We start from the raw sequence: 27,500 nt of genomic DNA, 5'->3' as shown, positions 1-27,500 counted from the left end.
TCCCCTATTGATAGTGATCTCGGTTTTTTCAGCTTTCATCTTTTAGTTTTTAGTTTTAGAATCGCCCTGGTGGGATTGTTGTACTTATGAACACATGAGTGCGTGTCGATACATAAAGGATAATTTATGCTGTAGTGCAAACGTACGAACGCAACTACGTCCTGCGTCGTATGCGAGGGTCCGGTCACCCGCCGCTCACCGTGATAGTTAGTTAGTTATTTTTATTGACCAAAGAAATTATTCATACAATAAAGTGAAAGGTACAAAATTTGCCAGTGGTCCAAATAAAGAATCATACATTTACAAACATAAATAACAACTCTTTCACCTAAGTATTGTTTAAGAATTAGGCGAGGCAAAGTAACCAGCATTAGCAAACACTTACTAGCAGTAATGCTATAACTAACATAGATACATAACTCAGCATAACGTCTAACACAATATGACCAATATTAATACAATAGGTAGTTCTAATTAAGAATTGTTTTTTTTTTAGGTTCTATAACTATTCAACACTTCACACACGTACCTACACAAAACATTTACGTCTTCTGTTTCTTTAAATAACTCATCTAAATTTTTTTGTTTGCTTATCATATATTTTTGGCTGACCTGTCTCGTCAGTACGCACTCCAGCAGTACATGTTGGTCGGTCTGTGTTGCCTGCCCGTCACATGCACACACGCGCAAGTCCCGCGAGATGCGACTCCAACGGCCGGTCTCGATCTTTAAGTCATGAGACATCAGTCGAATTCTAGTAAACGCCAAACGTGTAAAATCAGGGACATTGTGTCATCTGAATAAATATTATGGACACCAAGACTAGAATTCAATATTGTTTTATATGTGTGATACTTTGTTGCGTCTTCTGGGTTATTGGTAATTAAATTAATTATTCTGTCAAGAGGATCTAGATGGTTATCATACTGTACGAGTATGGCGCTCTGGATAAATTTTTAACCAGGGGTGTTAGCTTCTCTGCATCAACTAAATACAACATGAAATGGTTCACTTCTGTCGAGTAGATAGAGTCAGCTTCCTCTCCAAGAAACGTTTCCGTCGGACACAGACAGTATGGTAAACTGGCTTAATTCTCGATTCAACATGACATAAGTTTGAGATTTTGTTATTTGTCACGTCCAGGAGACATTTCATAAGTTTATTGTACTGACTGGTGAGTGACAAAGCTATCTGTTAGCCACGACTGGCAACTATATGTCAGGTCAGCCAACACAGCTTCGTCAAACACACGTCGCTTATAACAGTGAGGCATATTAGGGTTCGAGGCACAAAATATAGAAAATTTCTAACGACTGACTGCCACTTTCCCTCGTGTAGTGACACCACGTCCTTCATACAACCGCTGTCGGTAAACCAGGCCCCTAAATACTTGTGTCTGTCACAGTTCTTAATAACGTATCCCTCGAACATTAAATAATTTTTACCACAATGAGTATTATTTAAAAAAAAAAAAAAGAAAAAAAATTTGTCCTTGTTAAGAACCATTCCATAATCGTTGCAATAATCGATGACAACTCTAAGTGTCCTGATACACATATCCCGAGATATTGCGAGAATTACCGCATCGTTTACCAATAGGAGTGCGTGTAGTGTGCCCAAGAAGCCGTCAGTTGCTATGTATTCCTTCAGCATACGAATCATTTGGTAATGTAAATCACAAACATTAGACAGCTGGAAGGTGAGCCTTGCCTCATTCCCACTGGCGTCTCCACCGTGGCACTCTTGAACACGTTACGTGTGCAGCGATACATAACATAAATTGCTTTTAACATCCTTCTTCCACATCCTATTGATTTTAAGCATTCTATCAGCTTAGACCTCGGTACTTTATCGTATGCTTTACGATAGTCTATAAATAATACATATAACTTCAATTTCTTGTATTTTACATAATCACACAATAATCTCAGTGTAAATATCTGCTCTAGGCATCCTCTTCCCTCCATTGCTCCTGCTTGACAATTGTCCACATCCATCCACATTTTCAATCTATTGATAATAAGTGTGTCATAGAGTTTAGCTAGGGTGTCCATTATACTAACACCTCTGTAGTTATCACAAAGCATGCGATCACCACACTTAAATAATACACTTAACTTACTATAGCACCAGGCTAGTGGGAAACACAAACTATCAAAAATTACATTGAACATTGTAGGAAAAAACATCAACCAGTTCATAGGTAAGTTCATTAATAGGGCAGGACTTATTCCAACAAAACTTTTCTTTTTATTCATCCCTCTCACAGCTGTTTCCACCTCTCTAAACGTGAAAGGATCATCCACAATGGGAATACTTGGTGCCTGCTCAAAGTTTACCTCTCCAACTTCCTCCATCACTGGATTCAACAATTCCTCAAAAAAAAATCTTAAATTGACTCTCAGTAGGCTGGGTACTGCCTTCATTACTACTAATTTCATCTTTCCAGTTAATTGCTTTCCAAATTTTCCCACAGTCATTTTCCTCCATGAGTCTTTTCCTTCTTAGGTCTACACTTCCCTCACGCGCGACATTCGTCTTTTTACACTCCTTTGCTATTCCATTAACTTCCCTGCAGCTTTCCTTAACCACGTCCTGCACACTTTCCTCATTCACCACGCCCAGGGTTGGCGGCTCACACAGCGCCATCCTCGTCACGAACGCTTCTATATCCACTTTGTCATGATGCAGGCCTGTCGCGATATTAGTGGTGCGGGGACTGTGTGTGAGCGTCCGACCCAAGTTACTGGCGCGCTCAAGTAGCCGTGATGGCGTTACTCATTTAAAAACGTCAGTGTTAATTGTTAGAGTGAGTGGCGCATGGTCTGAGCACGACATAACTTGGCGTGTACATAAGTCTTTCAGGACATTCAGACAGATATACTTAAATAAACACAGGTCGATTTCCGATGTCCAGCGATCATTACGCCTAAAAGATAAATTCCCTACGAGCTGCTTTCCGTCATATTTCAAATGGTTAGCAACTACCATTTCTTTCTCTTCACACATGTTGGTTATTGCTCGGCCCATAGAATTACTCATAAGATCTTTCACACCATTGTATTCACATCTCTTTCCATTTATATTTGTCCTTGGTAGGCAACCCACATGTGCGTTGAAGTCATTGACCACTATGTCACCTGCCCATCCAACGCCCTCAGCAGCGCCGGGTCGTGGTAGGGGGATATATACGCTCCCAAGCCTCATCTCAGGGGCACCAGGACAGCTCGACCCATATTTGTCCTTCTGTTGTAATGTTGACACATGATATATGGCACCAGCGCACACTTCACCAGTATCATAATTACTCCTCTCCGACAATTTTGTTTACTTTTATTCATATATAAATCAAAACTAATTAACGTTACTTAATTTCAGTGACCCATATCATGTCAAATTCTAAAGCAACATTTATCACTTCAGGGCTTTGGAGCTTATTTTTCACACCACAGATATTACAAGCACATATTTTCAATTGCCCATTCCAGTTCTTTCCATGCCAAAATTTGGGAAATACCTATCAGTCACAACACCATCACGCAGCAATACTCGCCGCCGCCAGTCATACGTAATTTTCACTCCCTGGTTGTCTGGTTTCTGCTTCTCATTTTCTCGGGTCCTCAATCTTGTCATTTCTCTCCTGGCCGCCGGATGAACGTCCTTCTTCGCGTAAATCCGTTCGAAGTCTCTTCCTGTATCCTTCAAGTTCTTCGCCAATCGCAAGATGTCGCTCCGTTGATCTTGACTCTCCACAGTCATGTGAATAGGGCGTGTCCTCTATTCGTCAGGCTGTCCAAGTCGTTTCGCTGCCCATACATCAGTGGGTATTGGTCCGGCGTAACCCGCGTCTTCCAGCACTGACTTGATCTTCTCTCTATCTGTCGTTCCCAGGCCGTCGTCATCCTCCGAGACCCCAGTTATAACCAAGTTCCGCACCCTTTCTTTGGCGCCAAGGGATTCTAGGTACCGGTTTTGCTGGTGGATAATCATGTAGGCTTCATCGAGTCTTGTATTCAGTGATTCTATTCCTTTCTTCATCTCCTTCATAGCTGCCAAATCTTCTCGAATATTTTTTTTTTTTATTTCTTCGAGTAATTCAGGGCTCGGTGGCTGCTCTTCATGAGGCTGATGTGCAACAGTTGTTCTCAGTGCACATTTTAGCTGCGCCGCTGTCAGTTTATTGATCTCCGTAGCAGACAATACCTTTACTGTGTTTACATTGTCATAATTAACCATCTTGGACGAACAAACAAGTATCCCGTTAAGTCTTTGCACCCCGTTTTCTTCAGTGGTTTGGCGTCGCCGTTACCATGGCAACCATTTTCACAGCTGTGCAGAGGGGGTGGGGCCGGTGTTGATCGGCCACCTTATATTCTAGCTTCTAACTACCAGCTAGCTTTCTTCATTCGGCTAGTAGTTACTGAGTCTTGGCTCCACTATATGTGTAGCCATTGTGCAGCTCCTTAGGCAATATATTGCTTGAGCTGAGCCTGTTTGGCAGCAGAATCTTGGCAAAACTTGGAGAACTATCCATGTCTATTTCTTGATGTTTGCAGCGCCATCTACACAGTGCCTGAAGACCTTGAAACTATTTCGGAACCGCGGATGGAGAGGAGGTAAAATTGTGGTGCGTCCCATCAAGGCAGTGACCTCCAGTGCCAGAGAAGACCGCTGGGTGGAGAAGAGGGAATACAAACACTCAGAAGTGCCGTGTGTGTGGTATAGTCTTCCCTCCCTCCTCTTATTTAATGCGACATCTCTGGCCAACAAGATGGAGGAGTTAATTTTAACAGTGAGTTGTACTTGTGCGGACATTGTGGCGGTTACTGAGTCGTGGCAGATTGTTCCGGAGGTGTACACGATGCAGGACTACCAGCTCTACCATCACCTCAGGAAAAGACGCAGTGGGGGAGAGCGGAGTGGCCATTTTCTCCCGATCTGCCCTCAAACCCTCACACCTGCCTGTCATCATTACTGCCGGAGTAGAGGCCCTGTGGGTGAGAGTTACGCCCCCTGCCATCCAAGCAACACAGCCTCCATCATCGTGTGCGTTGTGTATCACCCCCCACGAGCCACCACAGCACTGTTACTCACCACTCACATCATTGACGCTGATGATGCCCTGAGTGTGAAGTATCCTGTCGTCAAAATTTTCATCTGTGGGGACTTTAACTTTCCCATCTACCAGCAAGCCACCCTTGACCTTATATTGACAGACCTAGGCCAGCAATACTCGCCCCCTAAGCCACTGCCTCCCATGGGATGGAGCAACCACCTCTCCATACTGTGGACACCCACACCCACCACCTCGACCCCCCGGCCAGCTGTCACCAGGACCCACAGCCCCATGCCTGACTCATGAGGGACTCCCATGAGGAAGTTTGGGCAGTGGGTGACACAACATCCGTGGACCGAGGTGCTGGATGTGGAGGACGTCCACTCAAAGTGGCACAATTACGTCGCCACCACCACAGAAGCCTTCCACCGCTACTTTCCACCTAATAGCGTCACAGTGCAGCTATCTGATGCCCCCTGGATGACGCCCCACATTAAAAGACTCATGCGTCAGCGGACGTGGTCGTTCCACTCCTGCCCGGTCCTATACAGGAAGCTAAGAAACAGAGTGATCAGGGAGACTAAGGCTGCCAAGTCAAGCTATTACCCAGACAAGATACACCACCTCAAGCTGGCCAACAACAGACAGTGGTTCGCTAGCAGCAAAGCTTTGTGTGGCCTACAAAAGCACACTTCATCTCTTCCTTGCACCTCACACCTTCCTGCTAATCTCGCGGCTCAGGAGATGAACGACCACTTTGCTGCTACCTGTCAAACCTGTCCTCCCCTCCAGACCAATCCGCTTCCTGCCTATCATCCTGTTCCCTCCCTTCACCCCACTGTCCATGTGATGCATAGTTTTAAGAGGATACTTAAATTCAAACCAAGAACTACCATACCCACTGACCTTACAATAAAACTTTACTAGAAGTTTGTTGCAGAGCCAGCAACACCGCTATGTTCCATAATATGCGCCTCTCTCTCCCAGCACACTTGCCCCGTGGACTGGAAGACATCTTACATCACCCCCATCCCCAAAGCTTCCAATCCACAGTAACTCGGTGACATCAGGTCAGTCTCTATTACCCCCATTCCTACCCTTATTTGTGAATATTTTTTTTATATGACTGGGGCTGCACCAAAATTTCTAATACCGTGGATATCAGACAGTTTGGAAGTATTAAAGCCACCTCCGCCTCCCATTACCTGACTAGTTTCCTTGAATTCATTCACAGCCACCTGGACAAGCGACACAGCTCTCTAGCTGTTCCTTTTGTGGACTTCAAAAAAAGCCTTTGATCTTGTTGATCACACTGTTGTCATCAGCAAGGCAGTAAGTCTGGATCTCCCTCCCAACGTGGTAGCGTTCCTAGCTAACTTCCTCTCAGGGAAGCGTCAGGATGTTTCCTATGAGGGCTCTGTCTCTAATTTCCAACAGCTGACATATGGGGTGCCCCAGAAGACAAAGATGGGTCCACTATGCTTCCTCCTCCTCATTAACGACGCCCTCACTGATACCCCTATCGTTGGAACTATGTGAACGACAGCTCCGTGGAGCGACTGCAGACGTGAACGAAGGAGAGCAGGATGACCATCAATCACAGCGAAACTGTTGTAATGAATTTCTGTACCTCCTCTGTACCAGTGCCCCCTCTTCAGCTCACAGTGGTCCCTCATCCCCTCCAGGTGGTCCGATATGCCAAGCTTCTCGGACGACCAGCTGACCTGGAAGCAGCATGTCGCCAGCACCGTAACTTCCGCTACTTACAGGCTGTATAAGCTGCACAGACTCAGGTCGCTGGGGACGCTGACAGACAAGTTAAGGGGAGTGTGCCTTCCCTTCATTCTCCCCAAATTCATGTATGCCTCCCCAGTGTGGTCATACTCCCTCACACACACTCAACAGCTCCAGCTGCTGAGTGTGCTGAAGAGGGTGTGCAGGTTCATCGTTAGCCCTGCCTGCACCACCTATGAAGAAGCCCTGACCACCCTGAGTCTGTCCAGACTATCCACCAGGCACCGAGAGGCTCTGGAGAAGTATGGAAGGGAACTTCTGCATCATGCACGCCTTAGACACATGCTGTCGCCTAACGCACCTCACCGGATCCGTGCTACCAGACACCACAACAAGATAACGCCTCTAAAGGTGCCACGCACGGAACGGGAAAGACTCAGCGCGATTCCCTCCATGGTGCGAGCCATCAATCAATAGTATTTCGCTTCTAGATTAGACTTAGCTTAAGGATTAATGTTAAGTATTTCCCCAATCCCTCTGTTCACTTTTAGTTTGTAAACTGCCTTAATAATAAACCATTTATTATTATTATTATTATTATTATTATTATTATTATTATTATTATTATTATTATCATTATCATTATTATTATTGTTATTATTATTATTATTATTATTATTATTATTATTATTATTATTATTATTATTATTATTACTATTATTATTGTTGTTATTGTTATTATTATTATTATTATTATTATTATTTTTATTTTTGTTATTATTATTGTATCCAGTCTTTGTGGTATATGGTCTTGCCTCGTTAGTGCCTCATTTTCTACTTTCTGAGTGTGTGCAATAGAAAACACAGTGAAAACAATTACCAGGAAAGAAAAGAATAAGTGTACTCACCTCAAGAGTGCAGGTGTGTAGACTCCGGGAGACAGGAGGAAGGAAGGCGCGAGGCGGGAGGTGCCTGTGGGGAGAGACACACTGTGCTTCATGCTCTTACATTTATACTCCACAAGCATAAGGCTGTATCTGTGTACATCTATCTATCTGTATCTATCTGTATAAACAGAGAGAGGGAGAGAGAGAGAGAGAGAGAGAGAGAGAGAGAGAGAGAGAGAGAGAGAGAGAGAGAGAGAGAGAGAGAGAGAGAGAGAGAGAGAGAGAGAGAAAGTCATCCAAAAATGTACTCACTGTTTGATTCGCTATAATTCATTTAATGTTTTTTTTTTTTTTTCAGGAGCAGTTTGCCAAAATAACAATACCAGAAGTAAGAGTAAGCTTTGAAGAAAGAACATCTGTCATAAAGTGTTACTGGAAGCGCAAAAATGTCAAAGAAGAACAAAGACAATTCAGAAGACACTTTGACAAGGATCCACCAAGGTGACGCACCATTGCTCGCATCACAGCTAAGTTTGTACCAGATGGACCTTCATAAGCATACGTGTTTAATAGTAGTAGTAGCAGTAGCAGTAGTAGTAGTAGTAGTAGTACTAGTAGTAGTAGTAGTGGTAATAATTAAAGTAGTGGTGGTAGTACTAGTAGTGGTAGAAGTATTAGTAGTTTTGGTAGCATTAGTAGAAGTAAGGAGAGTAGAAGCCTTTGTGAGTGGAAAGAAGTAGTAGTAGCAGTGGTAGAGGTAGTATTCGCGATTTTTCACTATTACTACTACTGCTAGTACTACTACTACTACTAGTACTACTACGTCTACTACTACTACTACTACGACTACTACTGATACTACCACTACTACTGCTACTACTACTACTGCTGATACTACTACTATGTAAATATTAATATTCATGCCTTAAGAATTGTTGCAAAAACTGCTGCAATACTAGCATTTATATTAATAATAGTATTATTAGTAGTAGTAGTAATAGTAGTAGTAGTAGTAGTAGTAGTAGTAGTAGTAGCAGTAGTAGTAGTTGTTGTAGTAGTAGTACTAGTAGTTCTTGTTGTTATGCTGTTATTATCATTGCTATCAATACTATGACACAGACACAATAGTAGTAGTAGTAGTAGTAGTAGTAGTAGTAGTAGCAGTAGTGGAAGTAGTAATAGTACTAGTAGCAAGAGTAGAAGCAGTAGTTATTTTAATAATTTAGTATAATTTAATTGAATAATTAGTTTTATTTATTTATTTATTTTATTTTATTTATTTTATTTATTCTTTTTGGTGGATATGAGTGTGTTCGTGGGTTAAACAAGTCCCTGTATTTTAAGTAGACCTTTGTGTGTCGCTCAAGTACCGAACGGCCTGGAAACACTGAGCCAAAGGGACGCCGCTCAGTCTGCAGCCAGTGTGGCGGCGTATCTTGTGTGGTGCGCGTGTGTATCGCATTGTGTTCCTCCTCAAAGACTTAGTGGTGGTCAAGATAACCAGGATTGGCCAAGCCCTCCCTGAAGTGTGCTACCAGTAGTGTACCAGGTGTGTTGAGTAGCCGCCAGGTGTACAGCCACACGTGTGTTGTGTACATGTGCATGTTGTGTACAGAAAGACCTCCTGCTGGTGTTTTGTTAGTCCCATCATGCCGCTGGCCCGGGAAACTACACTTGCCACTATGACAGACAGGACGCCATCTTGTTATGTCAGTCTGAGATGCCTCCTACTCCCTCCACTTCTTGTTTCCCCACAACCTGCCAGCAGCTGCTTCTGGCCGCCCACCAGGCAGAAGCCCCTTCATGGCCACTACCTGCCATCACTCCTTTCTGCCCCTATCCCCTCCCATTTCTTCCCCTTATCCTCAACCCACTCCTTCCTAACCCCCACTCGCCACTCACTCCTGCCAGACCCATACCAGCAACCCACGCCTTCTATCTCACCGCCTTCCAGCCGCCCTTTCCTGCCCCCCCTCCCCCCAAACCACTCCTTCTTGTCCCCACCCGCCTCACGCTCCTTTCCCCTTTCCTCCGCCCACACACGCGCTGCTCTCCTCGCCCCCTCCTCCTCACTCATGACGTCACGGACGGCGGTGACAGTGACTGGCTGTTGAGAACTGTACCTCACACTCGCTCTACTTAAATGCTACTACTACCACTACCACTACTACTACTACTGCTGCTACTATTGCTGCTACTACTACTACTACTACTATTACTGCTGCTACAACTGCTGCTACTACTAGTACTTCTACTACTACTGGTACTACTGCTGTTACTACTACTACTATTGCTACTACTACTATTACTACTACAATTACTAGTGCTAATACAATTACTTTTGTTACTACTACTACTACTACTACTACTACTACTACTACTACTAATACTCGTTCTATTTCTACTGCTACTACTACTAATACTAATATTAGTTCTAGTACTACTACTACTATTACTACTACTACTACTACTACTACTACTACTACTACTAGAATTACTAGTGCTACTATAAATACTTCTGTTACTACTACTACTAACACTAATACTCGTTCTATTTCTACTATTACTACTAATACTAATATTAGTTCTACTACTACTACTACAACTACTACTACTACTACAATTACTAGTGCTACTACAATTACTTATGTTACTACTACTACTACTCGTTCTATTTCTACGAGTACTACTAATAATAATATTAGTTCTACTACTACTACTACTACTGTAATAAGCACTACTTTGCATGAAGCAAAGAATAGATATAGGAGTAGAATTAGAGACGCGTTAGAGAATCTAACGCAAGTATAAATAGAATTTTGCAAGAGGTGAACAGGACGTTGAATTGATAACAGCCAAGCTTAACTATAAACAGCCGGTTTGTTTTATGCCCATTCAGCTTGTTAAAGGCTTACCTCCCATTGGGTGGAGATTAAAACGTCATTCATTTTGCTTGATATTATTGGCTATGGAAATCTATGACGTATGCCTAGGCACCTCTCGGATAATCCTCAAGTCACTTTTAGCGTCAATAGCAGCCAGTCACCAAGACAGTACAGACGCACAACCTGTGTCGCTCTGTCACGAGTTACTCAAAGACACAGACTCTGACCAAGACACAAGAGTCTTAATAACTTTGCTAATAATCTTAGTCATGTGATTCAGTAGTATAGAAGTGCACTGTTGTTGGGCTGTAAGACAATTTATTTTTCTAAACAAAACGCAACACGCCAGACTATCTTTGATAACCCACTTGCACAAGAATGTTGTGAGTGAAGATTATCCAGAAAATAACAGTCGTCTCCGATACCATGCTACGCCCACCGAGACAGCCGTCACAGAGGCTACAGGCAGGAGTCACACAAACACCCACACACACAGTGTTGTTCAGCTTATTGGGATTCTCAAGCCTAAATAACCTTCGAATAGAAAGAAGAATTTACAAACATTAGAAACAAACAACAGAAGCAACAACGGAAACAACAGCAACAACACTTCCCAGCCAACACAGTGAGTCAAGGTCAATTCTGTAAGTGTGCATAAGTCTCGCACCGCGCCGCACCGCGCCACACCTCATCACACCCCCGAGCCACTACTCACACGATCAAACTGAAGAGTAACTCTCAGTTAATACCACCAAGCAATAAGACCAAAATCCAAATACTAAGAAGAGACTTAGAAGAGGAAACCGCAGCCAGAGACGAGAGCAGAATCAACGCCGCCCCAGCAACCGCCGCACACAGCCATCAGCCACAGCACGCCGCCCCCAGCAGCCGCCGCTCAAGAGGACATCGCTACTCACTTCTCTATACTTTGGTAACAGTAATCAACCTGTCATTTATTAATGTAATTATATTCATGTAATACTTTATCTAATACCCAGTGCACCAACAGTTTGTGTATGCCTGAGGACTGACTGAGCACGAAGAAACATTGAGTATAACTGCCTTATTGTAGAGCGTCTCTCAACATTATCACACGCACTAATCATCATAGGACAAGGTATGTAAATTGTACACATGGTGTGTGTGTGTATGGCCAGCCTGCCTGCCCGACCTGCCTCTCCCTGCAGTAAATTCTAGACTGGCCTGCCCTCTGCCTGCCTGCCTGCCTGCCTACCTCAATCTGACCTTCTTCTTTCATGTAAGAGAACGTTGGTGCAGTTCGGGTGCATGAAGGGTGTTGGACTTAGCCGAAATTTAGCCTTAAAAGTTGGTATCCCAGGCTAACACCCCCCTTGTCCCGACGGCCCAGTTCTGCGCATGCGCACTAAAGTCTTATGACGTCACTGTGTTGCCAGGCAACGGAGACGCTTCTTTGATTGTCACTCTTTACGATCTTGAGTTCTTCCTTTTGATAATTATGGCTCTGAGACCGCTGGCTGAACTTAGAAAGCTGTCACAGCATCAACTGAACACAATTCGTAAGGAAGATTTGATACAGAGTATACTGTCAGCACCAGAATCTGATGATGCAAACCTGGCAGTAGTGACACAGTTGACAGCACTGATCGCCGAAGTTGCAGACATAAAAAAGGCTCTCAAATCTCCAGATAGCCCCATTAATCGGCAAGTACGAGAATTACAAGACCAAGTGACTAAGCAGCAGGAGGTCATTGCAAGACAGCAGAGATTCCTAGAGGATATAGACCGGAAAGCAAGGGAATGCAACCTTGTATTACTCGGCATTCCTGAAGATCAGGAAAGTCTGGAAGGCGCTACTACTGATGGTGCAAAAATCCAGAAAGTGTGGACAGCGATTGGCTCGTCAGTGGGCGTAAGGACTTCACGACGTCTGGGACGAGCGGGAGGGCGGCGCCGACCCGTTCTGGTCACAGTGGCTTCTCGAGAGGACCGTGACGCCGTGCTGGAACGAGCAAAACACCTGAAAGACGCCGGTGAGACATTCAAGCGGATTTTTGTAAAGAAAGATACGCATCCAGCAGTAAGGGAAGAGTGGAAGCGATTAAAAGACGCAGAGAAAACAGAGAAAGAAAAACCCGAGAATGCTGGTTGTAACATCTACATCAATTACAAGGAACGTCAATTGTATAGAGACAGAGAAGTGATCGACAGATTTAGCTTGATGTCTTTTTAGAAAGACCACAGCGACAAGGTGAGAAATATGTCAAAATTATGGCATGGAATATTAATGCAGTAAAAACTAAGTTGGAAAAATCACATGTGCAGACACTCCTGTTGGATTATGATATTATCAGCTTAAGTGAGACGAAAACACCACTGAATGTAAACTTGCCTGGATATGTAACTTTTAGACGTGTGAACAGTGTTTCTTCCCATCGAGGAGGAGTGGTTGTCATGGTGAAGAATTACTTAGCAAATCACGTAACTAGCATTGATTATAGTACTAATGATCAGATATGGCTGAAGCTCCGATGTGTTCCTTATGTAATTTTTGGCTTTTGTTATATTCCGCCATATGATTCTGAGTATTTTACACAGCAGTCGTTTGCAGCCATTCAAGAGAGGGTCAGTGATAGTGACTGTCAGTACTTACTAATGGGAGATCTGAACTGTAAGTTTGGTAAATATGTTCGTGAGCTACCCGCCTTAAGTGAAATGCCGAATGCTCACTCCTACGAGTACCCTGTTGTTTCGGACTGTGTGAACAACCCTAACGAGAATGCGTACGTGTTATCCTCAATATGTATAGACAACAAGTTACTGGTTGTAAATAATCTAAAAACACCAACTAACTATTTCAAAAGTGGGAAAACATATCGCAAAGGTGAAAATTGGATTTCGGAACTCGATGTTTGCTTGGTGTCATGTGAAGCTATCAGTAACGTTAAGTCCTTTCGTGTACATAATGTGGAAAGCTTGCCATCGGATCATGCTCCAATCAGCATAGATGTTAAAGTTCCACCTATTAGTATAGACTGTTTGTACAAGAGAGCTTGTTATCTTGGTGGTCATGCGTCACTAATCAGTAGTGAGGAGCGTGATCCACTGGTGCGCAGACCCGTAAAGTTTTCTCACGTTAGTCATGATACATTTCTTGTAAATGTGAATAGTCTTGATGTATCTAATTATGAAAATGTAAATGATGTAAACAACTTTGCCCAAAATATTTCTGATGTCTTGTATGAGTGTGCGAGAAGCAGCCGTGTAGTGAGGGATGAGGGTCGAGTCAGTACTCAGAGTGACAGCAGCCTGGCCCGCTGGGACAGGCTGCTTCTAGACAGGGATGATAGAAGAGTGTGGCAGGCCATTAATTGGAAAGGTTGTTTGCAGGAGGATACCCGTACAGGTGTCAGGCCTACTGATGAAGAATTTAAGAATTTCTATGAAGAATTAATGGGTGCTGCCAGAAATAATATCACTGAAGAATACAGGGACTCGTCGGTTTCGATTCCTGTTTTAGATGATCCGATCACCCTTGGCGAGGTCAGTACTCAGGTTAATAACATTAAAGCGGACAAAGCTTGTGGTCCGGACGGTATTGCACCTGGAGTTTTGAAGTTGTTACCTCTTCACTGGCTAATGCTCATCGTATCACTGTTTAATATGGTTTTTACTACAGCACAGTATCCTGTATCTTGGACTAGGGCTAAAGTTTTCACCATACACAAAAAAGGTGACCAGAGAGACGCAAGAAACTATAGAGGCATTAGTATAATAAACAGCATTTCCAAATTATTTGATATGGTGTTGTGTTCGAGGTTAGAACGTTGGTTCACGCCGTATCGGGAACAAGCGGGGGCACAAAGAGGACGCGGTTGTCTAGAGCACGTTGTGACGTTGCGTATTTTAACTGATTTAGCCAGAAAGAAGAAAAAGAAATTATTTGTTACTTTTATTGATTTTAGCCAAGCATACGATTTGGTGCCAAGGCATATTTTAATACGAATTTTGAAACGTTTAGGTTGTGGAGTGGTGATGTTGGGTGTTATTGGAGCCATGTATAGTGTGACCGAGAGTGTCATTGGTACCGCAGTTTTCGCTACCACCCTGGGAGTTCGCCAAGGCTCTCCAACATCCTGCCTACTTTTTGTAATTTATGTTAATGATTTGATTAAATTAGTGAAAGAAAACTGTGAGGATGACAGCTTTTTAAAATGGTTACACGTCCTGATACTCATGGATGACACCGTGCTGCTGTCAACATCGCGTGATAGAATGATTAGGAAGCTTTCGCTCACGAAACGATTTTGTGAGGAGTACGGAATGAAGGTGAACGCATCTAAGACGAAATTCTTTGTGATACACGGCACTCCAGAGGACAACGAGTCTCTACATATTGACGGGTTAGTGGTTGAACGGTGCACCCGCTATATATATCTGGGCTCCCCTTTCACAGCTGATGGATCGGTCTCAGCATCAGTCAGGGCTCATGCCGATTCTAAGATGGGTCACGTTATGAAATTTATTTCATTTTTAAAAAAGAATAATGATATTCCTTTTCAAATAAAAAAACGCGTTTTTGATGCTTGTTTAATGTCCGCTATTCTATACGGCTGTGAGTCCTGGCTGAATGCGGATCTAAGGCCAGTTATAAAACTCTACAATTGGTCACTTAAATGCTTACTAGACGTGAGACTTACAACGTGTAATGATGTTTGCTACCTGGAGACTGGTTATCCACCTCTACAGGCATTAGTTAGGAGCAGGCAGAGACACTTCTTTTCTAAGATGTGGAAGGAGAGACAGAGAATGCAGGATGACCCACTTGCACTGTCCTTAAAGATTTCCATGAATCATGATTACCAGACTCGAGCTTATATAGACAACTTGTTACATGTTGTACACGATGACATAGAAGAGGGAGTCAGGGAGTTAAAAGTTGGTATCTTACACTCAACTTCATCAAAGCGTATAACGTATAAAGAAATCAACCCCGACCTTTCTGTTCACTCAGTATATAAAGGAAAGACACATGTAAATGAACACCATCGAGCTGCGTTCACGAGGTTCCGTGTGTCCGCCCATTCCCTCGCAGTAGAGGTGGGAAGGTGGAACAGAAGGGGTCGGGGAAGATTGCCATTAGAAGAAAGACTTTGTCCATGTGGTGAAATACAAACAGAACCACATGTAACACAACACTGCATCCTCACCGAACATCTGAGAGAAATGTATAACTTTGCTAATATTCAAGACCTATTCTCAGATAAATATGATAATAATGAAAGATGTTGTATAATATATAAAATTTTGGATGTATTTAAGACCTAATATAGTTCGTTGTTGTTGTTTTGTAAGAAATATTGATAGTTGCTTTTATCATTATTGTTTTTAGTTCGTTGTATAATATATAAATTTCATGATGTGTTTATAACCCTTTTATAGTATGTTGATTTTCTGAGGAAATGTTGGTAGTTTGTTTTGATTACCATTGTTTTGAGTTCTTTTTTAGCTATTACTTTTTTATGTTCAATTTGTGTCTTTTATTAATGCTTCTGTTTTAGTTTTTAGTTCTAATTTTAGTTTTCTTTTACTATCAGTTATTTTTATGGACTACAGTGGTTGTGAATTGTCTTAAAAATTAATATTTATTAATCAGATTTCTATTTGTACATTGTTGCTGTGGTCAATAAACATATAATAATAATAATATGCCAGTATCTAGTAAAGTTTCAAGTCGAACTAGTCCTATCTTTACTCGCAGTTTACGAGCTTTACGTGAAAGTAGAAACTCCACCATGACAAACTCTATCGTAGTAAAACATTCAGTCATCACCACTGTTGCTGATATCCCCAAATTCAGTGGAGAAACTGATACTATTGATTTAAATCAGTATGTCAAAAGAATAGAAACTTTGATAAAAAAAAAACAAAGGTATTGTTGAGGATAACTTAAAAATAGAGTGTTTCAAAGAACACATTGACGCTGTTAAGAGCACAGCTCGTCACGTCATAGTATATTCATATTTAAACAACATCAAAACATTTGATGAATTTTTTTTTTTTTTATGTAGGAAGGACACTGGCCAAGGGCAACAAAAATCTAATAAAAAAAAATGCCCACTGAAATGCCAGTCCCATAAAAGGGTTAAAGCAGTGGTCAAAAATTGATGAATAAGTGTCTTGAAACCTCCCTCTTGAAGGAATTCAAGTCATAGGAAGGTGGAAATACAGAAGCAGGGAATTCCAGAGTTTACCAGAGAAAGGGATGAATGATTAAGAATACTGGTTAACTCTTGCGTTAGAGAGGTGGACAGAATAGTGGTGAGAGAAAGAAGAAAGTCTTGTGCAGCGAGGCCGCGGAAGGAGGGGAGGCATGCAGTTAGCAAGATCAGAAGAGCAGTTAGCATGAAAATAGCGGTAGAAGACAGCTAGATATGCAACATTGCGGCGGTGAGAGAGAAGCTGAAGACAGTCAGTTAGAGGAGAGGAGTTGATGAGACGAAAACCTTTTGATTCCACCCTGTCTAGAAGAATACATCAAAGCTTTTAAATAGCACTTCACAACAAAAAGCGATAGAGATCCAATACGCGCCATGGTCAAGTTTTTGAAAATAGCTCCAGAACAAAACGAGACACAAACAGCATTCATTTCAAGGTTGGATACACAAGCAAGAGACATTGAAGCAATCTTTGAAAACTCAGACTGGTCTGTGAAAAATGAACCCAAACAAATTTCCTTGAAAAACATGGCTCTCGTTATGATGCTAGCACATATTGTCAAATCAAACAAGGGTGTAGTACAGGAAACACTTTATAAAGACATCAAGCCAAACATACATCTAGGTGAGGTAGATTGCCTACTCAAAGGCTATGCAGAAATAGATCCTACTTGCAGTATATATGTGTTAGCTGCTAGCTCAGACTCACACACACCAACCACACAAAGGCAAGGACGATCACAAACTAAAACCAGAAGGTCAGCACCCCATAGAGGTAGGATTCCCTCTAGACAAAGAGAAACAATTGAATGTTACAATTGCTACAAACTTGGACACTCAGCAAGGGACTGCTACGCTAATATCACCTGTTCCAACTGTCAGTATAAAGGTCTCAAGGAATCAGTATGTAGAAATCCTCCTTGGTGTACTTATCATCACAGAATAGGGCACAGGACAGCAGACTGTCGTGCGAGAAGTCAGGATTTTCGCAATGGCCAAAAGGAGAAAAACAGTGCAACGTAGTCACTTCATCAGTAGCCAACACACGGTCAACTCGCCACAATTTATATCAAAACCAGGAAATAAAAGAATCCAAAGCACAGCCATCGCACTCCAACTTAGATAAAAGCCAGGAAGTAAAGAAAGTTATCTATATAAATGACAACTCCGAGGGTCCACCGGACGGGTGTTTGATGAACCCAGTCACATGTTTCTAGACCCAGGAGCATGTATTAACTTAATAATTCTAGATTTTCTAAGAAAAACGAAACCTGGTTTGGTTATTAATGAGCCACCCACATTCAACATTCAGGGAGTCACCGGAAGCAAACGCACACCTGTAGGAGAAACACAGATAACTGTAACTTTTGGGAACTATTACATGTTTAAATTAACAGCTGTTGTGGTAGAACAGCAAGCGTTCCCAGGAAACTAACTCATTGGATATGACACAATGCGAGATGAAGACATAACTATCTTCCATGCGAAAGAAGGAGTTAAAATATCTTACAAGTTTCTTCCATTTGTTAACACCTGCAGCCAAGATGTCGTGGCACCAGTTAGTCAGCATCCTAAGACTGAAGTAAACACTGTTCCTTCAGATAATAACGTGTCAGAGCGGTACTTACACAATTCATCACCAGTACTTGACGAGCACTGCATTCCTACGGACCGTCATGAGAAGACAAATTCCCCACTGACAACCCAAAACAACAAACAACATGCACCAACCGAAGCCTTGAAAATTGTTTCAGGTTCTGTAACAGAGTGCACGCTGTTGCAGGCTCAGTCTATTTGCAAGGTAAAGGTTAGTCTAAAAGGAATAAGTGACCATGTGACAGCGATTGCCTTCAGTGAGTCGTCGCGCGTTCGTGGTATAAACTTACAAAGTGGTCTTTACCATACAAACAGCGGTAAATCTGAAGTATTTGTCATCAACACGTTTCACACAGACGTACCTATTGAGAAAGGAACAGAGTTAGGACGTTTCCAAGTCAGTAAAGCTATAGAAATAATCAATAATCAAGACCTTAGCTCTGATAAAGATGAACAAATAGCACAAGTGTTTTCGCTACAAGAATCCTCACAGAGTGAGAAAGAGATAAAGAAACACCTCGCTCCCACTAGTCGTCCAGATCTTGAGAAAGAACTAGTAAACCTACTACACCTGCATAAAGCAGCAGTTGCTTTGCCAGGAGAAACCTTGGGTAAAACAATTCTATTGCAGCACAAAATCAAACTCAAGCCAGGAACACAGCCTATTTACGTTCCCGCATATAGACTACTGAATTTTAAACTTGCCACTGTTGATAAATTGATTGAAGATATGTCGTCACAAGATGTCATAGAACCTAGTGACAGTGAGTGGAATTTTCCACTAATACTTGTGCCCAAACTGGACGACACCATGAGACCAGTGATTGATTACAGAGAACTCAACAAGAAAACCATTCCAGACAGACTTCCACTTCCAGTCATTTCTGATGTTCTTCAAAGTCTAGGCACTTCAAATAAGATATTTAGCACAATTGACATAAAATCTGCATTTTGGTAAATTGAGCTTGATGAAGCTTCACGTCCATTGACAGCATTTTCTACACCAACAGGTCACTATCAATTTCGTAGAATGCCTTTCGGCTTATCGAACAGCCCACTTACTTACATGAGATTAATGAACAATGTCCTACAAGGTTTGATTGGGAAGACTGCTAGTGTTTTCCTTGATGATATTTTAATAGTTTCACAAACAGAAGAACACTTTCACAAGCTAAATCAAGTCTTCACCAGACTCGTATCAGCAGGATTAAAGATTAAGTTGGAAAAATGTCATTTTCTACAGGAGAACGTAACTTACTTGGGTCATGAAATAGACAGTCAAGGTCTGAGGACAGTACAGTCAAAGGTAGACGTCGTAAAACAATTTCCTCAACCAACCTCAGTTGAAAAAAATAAGAAGTTTCTTAGGACTGACAGGATATTATAGAAAATTCATCAAGAATTGCGCTGACATAGCACAACCATTGAGTTCACTCCTGAAAAAGAATACTACATTTTCTTGGGATCCTTCCCAAACCAAAACATTTGAAACACTAAAAGAAAAAATTCACAAGTTCGCCACTATTGATTTTCCCAGATTACACAAAAGAGTTCATCTTGTGTACAGATGCCTCTGACATTGGGTTAGGAGGAATACTAATGTAGGAAAAAATGGTAATCCACACCCAATTGCATATGCTTCCAGACTTTGCACAGCTTCAGAAAAGAATTATAGCATCACAGAACACGAGACTTTAGCAGTGATTTATTGCCTAGAACACTTCAAAGATATCATATTGGGTTACAGGATTATAGTGTGGACAGACCACACCGCAATTCAGAATCTGTTTAAACACAAGAATTTAAGAGGACGCTTAGCACGTTGGCTTGTGACACTGCAGAATTATGAAATAAACTTTGAATACATACCAGGAAAGAAAAATACAGCAGCTGATGCTGCTGATTTGATAAATCCACACAGCATTACGTGGGACACGTGGATCCCGCACGTCACATGTGCTTTGAACACACAAATCAGTTCAGCCACAGGTGAAACGCCACATTATATTCTTTTTGGAGAGGATAAAAATTTACCGTACTCACTTCTCGCGCCAGAACCGCGTCATGTCTATAACTATGATGATTTCATACTAACTAGAATCAATAAATTCAAAGAAATTTACCAACGTATCAGAGATCACATGAAACAGTACTCACAAGACTTAACAAAACAACAACATAAAAGAGCACGAGACATAAAAATACAGCCAGGAGATATAGTCATGGTCAAACTACACACGCCACTAGGAAATAGCAACAAACTTTCACCCAAGTTGAGGGGTCCGTATAAAGTCATTGCACCAGACAGTGGAAATAAATTCACAATACGATATTTGGAAACCGGTGATATGCAGATGAGCTCAAACAGACAAACATGAATGAATATGGTGAATATGCAGTCATAAATAGTAATGAAACAAATAGCACAGAAACAGATAGGACAGTAACAGACACAAATAATGTAGAAACGGACAGATAGTGCACAGACAGAAACAAGTCACCACACAGCAGACAACGAAAGCCATGATTACAGAAAAAAAAAAAAAGAAGTCATAGAAAACAAGTTTTGCCATTAATTTTCACCAATGAACCCTCATTAGAAACTTAATTTTATGAGAATGTTGAAGAAATATTAACTGAGTTGAACATAGATTGTTATTCTTTTTACAGGTAAAGATGAAACAAGTGGCATGCATGTTCTCAGTTATAGTAGTTCTAGCAACAGCCTGGGACCCTGTGAGGCCCGGAGCTTTAGTAAAGAAAATCGGCGACATGATCATTGTGAACACTCAGTAAGAGTACTATTGAAATTTAACAATATAAATGTTGTAAGAGAAAATGTCAGACATATCAGTAACGGTATACAGATGGTAAAAGACAAATTGATTATTAGTGAGTTGTCCAATGTGAGATTAGAGAAGAAATTAGATGCTATACAGACGAAGGTTACCAAAATAGAAAATAACTTCTTACATTGCAAAAGCAAAAGAGGAGTACGCACCGCAATAGCGATCGGACCGTTAGTAGGTCTTGGAGTAGCAAATATTGGTTTGTATGCAGAACTTCGCTCAAATGTAAACAATCTACAAAACTCAGTGTCCAGAATCGATTTCTTACAAGAAGAAACAGAAGATATACAACTTACCATAGATGAAATTATTAATACCATAGAAAGCTTAAGAATAGAGAACTCTAATTTGAAGGAATCCCTGGAAATGAACTAAATGCTGAAATGGAATATTTAATTCAATACCTAGTTATGGCTAATGCTGGACATGTTACATACACATTATTTTCAATATCACAACTTCTAAACATAACTCAACAAGCAAAATATGAGTGGAATTTCAACCTTTCTTTGATTCAAACAATATTGCTCTATCCCATTCTTAATTCATTTATAAATGATACTGGAGTACTCATTGACATACCATTTTCATCAGAATTGAGATATCACATGTATAATCTGATTCCTTTCCCAATGAAATTTAATAGTTCCATTGTAACAGTTGATACTGATATAACATCTCCAACAAATTACATCCTATCCATAAATGGTTTGAAAGAAAGTGTAATAGTAAATGATGATCTATTGAACTGTAAGAAAACTAACGTAGACCTGTACATTTGCTTAGCTACTTATTTTACTTTCAATGAAGCACTGAGTCACTCATGTGCTGCATCCTTGGTGAAAAATATATCCATTGTTCGTAATTGTCATTTTAAGGAAGAAACTCCCACACCACGTCATGAAACTGTCCAAGAATCTCACTACATATATTTTCCAAACAAGACAACTGTATCAGTCATATGCCCAGGATTTCAACCTCAGATAGCATCAATAGAAGGCCAATATCGTGTACCAGATCAATGTGAACTTCATAGCCCCACACTCACAACAGTAGCAAATACGAAAAAGACTATTGTACTTAACAGAGAAAATGTTTTACAGGACATTACTATGAAATTCCCAGACAGAGCTCCTCCTTTGAAAATCAGAAAGATTAACAAGAGAAACACTAGTAACGCAAGTATCAAAAACACACACAGGTACTATGTGGTACTTCCATTTGTCTTGATAGTCACGTTGAGCACGATAGCAATGATACTTCTGTACAAGGAACTCAAGAAATCATCCATCGAAATGAAACACATTTCTGTGCCGTAACCCTGTAATAGGTATGTAAAGAACAGCAAGCATTTAATATTGTAAATAGAATAGGTAGGTAAAGAACAGCAAGCATGTAATATTGTACGTAGAATTTATTGCATAACAATTTTGTCGGGACGACAAACGGTAGCTGCCTTTGTAATCGGCAGGTGGTAGCAAACACTGTAATAGGCACTACTTTGCATGAAGAAAAGAATAGATATAGGAGTAGAATTAGAGACGCGTTAGAGAATCTAATATTAGAAGAATTGTGCAAGAGGTGAACAGGACGTTGAATTGATAACAGCCAAGCTTAACTATAAACAGCCGGTTTGTTTTATGCCCATTCAGCTTGTTAAAGGCTTACCTCCCATTGGGTGGAGATTAAAACGTCATTCATTTTGCTTGATATTATTGGCTATGGAAATCTATGACGTATGCCTAGGCACCTCTCGGACAATCCTCAAGTCACTTTTAGCGTCAATAGCAGCCAGTCACCAAGACAGTACAGACGCACAACCTGTGTCGCTCTGTTACGAGTTACTCAAAGACACAGACTCTGACCAAGACACAAGAGTCTTAATAACTTTGCTAATAATCTTAGTCATGTGATTCAGTAGTATAGAAGTGCACTGTTGTTGGGCTGTAAGACAATTTATTTTTCTAAACAAAACGCAACACGCCAGACTATCTTTGATAACCCACTTGCACAAGAATGTTGTGAGTGAAGATTATCCAGAAAATAACAGTCGTCTCCGATACCATGCTACGCCCACCGACACAGCCGTCACAGAGGCTACAGGCAGGAGTCACACAAACACCCACACACACACTACTACTACTACTACTACTACAACTACTTTTAACGTTATGATTACTGTTACTGCTACTACTTCTACTAGTACTACTACAACATTTATTATAGTTATTACGACTACTGTTACTACTATTTTGACTACTACTACTACTGCTACTACTACTACTACTACTACTGCTACTACTACTACTACTACTACTTTTACTACTACTATTATTATTATGACTTCTGTTACTACTACTACTACTACTACTACGACTACTACTACTACTACTACTACTACTACTACTATTACTACTACTACTACGACTACTACTACTACTACTTCCTTGCATGCCTCCTTGTCCGCTTTACCGTCATTCCTTGATTCATATTTTTTTAATTATTTTTATTGTTATTAGTGTGAGTGTGTGTGTGTGTGTAGGATTATAGATAAAAATACTATTTATGGACACCGTAAATTATTCATGGAAATAACAAACAAAAAATCTTACAGTGCACTACTCTCTCTCTCTCTCTCTCTCTCTCTCTCTCTCTCTCTCTCTCTCTTGTCAGTCACTCAGCGGTTTTCAAGGTCGCTGGGCCTCGCACCCCTCCTTCCTTGTTTGTATGATGCCACGTACCATTTTACAGGAGTACTTTTAATAGCCAGAATAATGTTGTCGTGCAGTGCTTGTCGATAAATTACGTGTTTTTTTAATGCTAATTGTCTTGTTATAATACACTCACACACACACACACACACACACACACAAATATAGACAGACAGACAGACAGACAGACACAAACAAACACACAAACACACACACACACAGCACACACACACAGCACACACACACACACACACACACACACACCTCTCATGGGAAGAACGTGTGACCTTAGGCGCTCTAGAGCAGCCTCGGCCAGCATGTTGGCCTTCCTGCCTTCCCCGCCCCCTATTGATAGTGACCTCGGTTTTTTCAGTTTTCAACTCTTAGTTTTTAGTTTTAGGCTCGCCCTGGTGAGATTGTTGTACTTGTGAACACATTTAGCGAGTGCGTGTCGACACATAAAGGATAATGTGTGCTGCCGTGCAAACGTACGAACGCAACTACCTCCTGCGTCGTATGCGAGGGTCCGGTCACCCGCCGCCCAACGTGATAGTTAGTTACTTTTACTGACCAAAGAAATTATTCATACAGTAAAGTGAAAGGTACAAAATTTGCCAGTGGTCCAAATAAAGAATCATACATTTACAAACATAAATAACAACACTTTCACCTAAGTATTGTTTAAGAATTAGGCGAGGCAAAGTAACCAGCATTAGCAAGCACTTACTAGCAGTAATGCTATAACTAACATAGATACATAACTCAGCATAACGTCTAACACAATTTGACCAATATTAAAGGAATAGGTAGTTCTAATTAAGTATTGTTTTCTTTTTAGGTCCTATAACTATTCAACACTTCACACACGTACCTACACAAAACATTTACGTCTTCTGTTTCTTTAAATAACTCGTCTAAATTTTGTTTGCTTATCATATATTTTTGGCTGACCTGTCTCGTCAGTACGCACTCCAGCAGTACATGTTGGTCAGTCTGTGTTGCCTGCCCGTCACATGCACACACGCGCAAGTCCCGCGAGATGCGACTCCAACGGGCGGTCTCGATCTTTAAGTCATGAGACATCAGTCGAATTCTAGTAAACGCCAAACGTGTAAAATCAAGGACATATATGTAATCTGAATAAATATTATGGACACCTAGACTAGAATTCAATATTGTTTTATATGTGTGATACTTTGTTACGTCTTCAGGCTATTGGTAATTAAACTAGTTATGCTGTCAAGAGGATTTATATGATTATCATACTGTATGGCGCTCTGGATAAACTTATAACCAGGGGTGTTAGCTTCTCTGCATCAACTAAATACAACATGAAATGGTTCACTTCTGTCGAGTAGATAGAGTCAGCTTCCTCTCCAAGAAACGTTTCCGTCAGACACAGACAGTATGGTAAACTGGCTTAATTCCCGATTCAACATGACATAAGTTTGAGATTTTGTTATTTGTCACGTCCAGGAGACATTACATTAGTTTATTGTACTGACTGGTGAGTGACACACAGCTGTCTGTCAGCCACGTCTTGCAGCTGTATCTCAGTTCAGCCAACACAGCCGCGTCAAAAACACGTCGCTTATAACACTGAGGCACATCAGGGTTCAGGGCACAAAATATAGAAAATTTGTTAACGACTGACTACCACTTTCCCTCGTGTAGTGACACCACGTCAATCATACAACTGCTGTCGGTAAACCAGGCCCCTAAATACTTGTATCTGTCATAGTAATTAATAGCGTGTCTCTCGATCTTTAATGGAACTTTATCACAATGAGTGTTATTTGAAAAAAAAAACAGCTTTGTCCTCGTTAAGAACCATTCCATAATCATTGCAATAATCGATGACAACTCTGAGTTTCCTGATACACATATCCCAAGATGTTGCGAGAATTACTGAATCGTCCACCAATAGGAGCGCGTCCAGTACGCCCAAGAAACTGTAAGTTATTATTTGTTCTTTCAGCATACGAATCATCTGGTTAATGTAAATCACAAACATTAGACAGCTGGATGGCGAGCCTTGCCTTACTCCCACTGACGACACCACAGTGACACTCTTAAGCACATTACGTGTGCAGCGATACATAACATAAATTGCTTTTAACATCTTTTTTCCACATCCTATTGATTTCAAGCATTCTATCAGCTCGGACCTTGGTACTTTATCGTATGCTTTACGATAATCTATAAATAATACATTTAACTTTTTTTTTCTTATTATACATAATCACACAATAATCTTATTTATGAAGATTTTGTGTATGACTGGGCCTGCACCAAAATTTGTAATACCGTGGATATCAGACAGTTTGGAAATATTAAAGCCACCTCCACCTCCCATTACCTGACCAGCTTCCCTGAATTCATCCACAGCCACCTGAACAAGCGAAACACCTCTCTAGCTGTTGCTTTTCTGGACTTCAAAAAAAGCCTTTGATCTTGTTGATCACACTGATGTTATCAGCAAGGCAATAACTCTGGGTCTCCCTCCCAACCTGGTAGCGTGGCTAGACAACTTCCTCTCAGGGAGGCGTCAGGCCGTTCGCTATCAGGGCTCTGTCTCTAATTTCCAACAGCTGACATGTGGGGTCCCCCAAGGGACCAAGATGGGTCCACTATGCTTCCTCTTCCTCATTAACGACGCCCCCACTGACACCCCCCATCGCTGGAAATATGTGGACGACTGCACCGCGGGCTTCCCAGTCTCCAACAGGAACCCGGACTACTCGCCACTGCAAGTCATTTTGGAGCGACTGCAGACGTGGACGGAGGAGAGCAGGATGACCATCAACCGGAGGGAAACTGTGGTGATGCATTTCTGTACCTCCTCTGTACCAGTGCCCCCTCCCCAGCTCCCAGTGGGTCCTCACCCCCTCCAGGTTGTCCGATGTGCCAAGCTTCTCGGGGTCACGGTGGATGACCAGCTGACCTGGAAGCAGCATGTCGCCAGCACCGTAAGATCCGCTACCTACAGGCTGTACATGCTGCGCAGACTCAAGACTGGGAACGCTCACAGACGAGTTAAGGCGGGGTGTGCCTCACCTTCATCCTCCCCAAACTCATGTATAGACTCCACAGCGTGGTCCTCCTCCCTCACACACACTCAACATCTCAAGCTAGAGAGTGTGCAGAAGAGGTCGTGCAGGGGCATGTTTGGCCCTGCCTATGACGAAGCCCTGACCACCCTGAGTCTGTTTAGACCTCCAGACTATCCACCAGGCACCGAGAGACTCTGGAGAAGTTTGGAAGGGGACTTCTGCATTATCCTCGCCTAAGACGCATACTGCAGCCTGGGGCGCATCGCCGAGTCCATGCCACCAGACACCACAACAAGATAACGCCTCTAAAGGCGCCGCGCACGGAACGGGACAGACTCAGCGCGATTCCCACCATGGTGCGAGCCATCAATCAACAGTATTTCGCTTCTAGATTAGGTTTAGCTTCAGGATTAATGTTAAGTATTTCCCCACCCCCTCTGTACATTTTCAGTTTGTAAACTGCTTTATTAATAAACCATTTATTATTATCATTATTATCATAATTATTATTATTATTATTATTATTATTATT

The 27,500-nt window shown here is 41.6% G+C and overlaps 2 protein-coding genes across 26 annotated transcripts in view; one reads left to right on the top strand and one right to left on the bottom strand.

The window, feature by feature from the left end:
- The window catches only part of LOC135096631 (uncharacterized), a 100,292-nt gene that overhangs the window by 43,340 nt on the left and 29,452 nt on the right, over positions 1–27,500 (top strand). For 10 of the 25 annotated variants that reach the window (XM_063998294.1, XM_063998298.1, XM_063998296.1 and 7 more), the window contains 2 exons: positions 8,036–8,178; positions 11,572–11,679. In XM_063998294.1, the coding sequence (XP_063854364.1) occupies positions 8,036–8,178; positions 11,572–11,593 (165 nt within the window). In that variant the 3' untranslated portion in view covers positions 11,594–11,679. Of the gene's footprint in view, positions 1–6,043; positions 6,127–6,290; positions 7,247–8,035; positions 8,209–9,044; positions 11,494–11,571; positions 11,680–21,025; positions 23,191–26,506; positions 26,804–27,500 lie in introns of those variants that run through there. The other 15 variants (XM_063998303.1, XM_063998302.1, XM_063998301.1 and 12 more) reach the window with 12 other exon arrangements.
- Positions 1–27,500, bottom strand: part of LOC135096630 (uncharacterized) — a 63,283-nt gene that overhangs the window by 26,682 nt on the left and 9,101 nt on the right. The gene's annotated exons all lie outside the window — the stretch shown is intronic.

Source organism: Scylla paramamosain, unplaced genomic scaffold, assembly GCF_035594125.1.
Source record: "Scylla paramamosain isolate STU-SP2022 unplaced genomic scaffold, ASM3559412v1 Contig5, whole genome shotgun sequence".
Taxonomy (NCBI): domain Eukaryota; kingdom Metazoa; phylum Arthropoda; class Malacostraca; order Decapoda; family Portunidae; genus Scylla; species Scylla paramamosain.
Note: the sequence above shows the minus strand (reverse complement) of the source record. Positions and strands in the feature narration are given on the sequence as shown.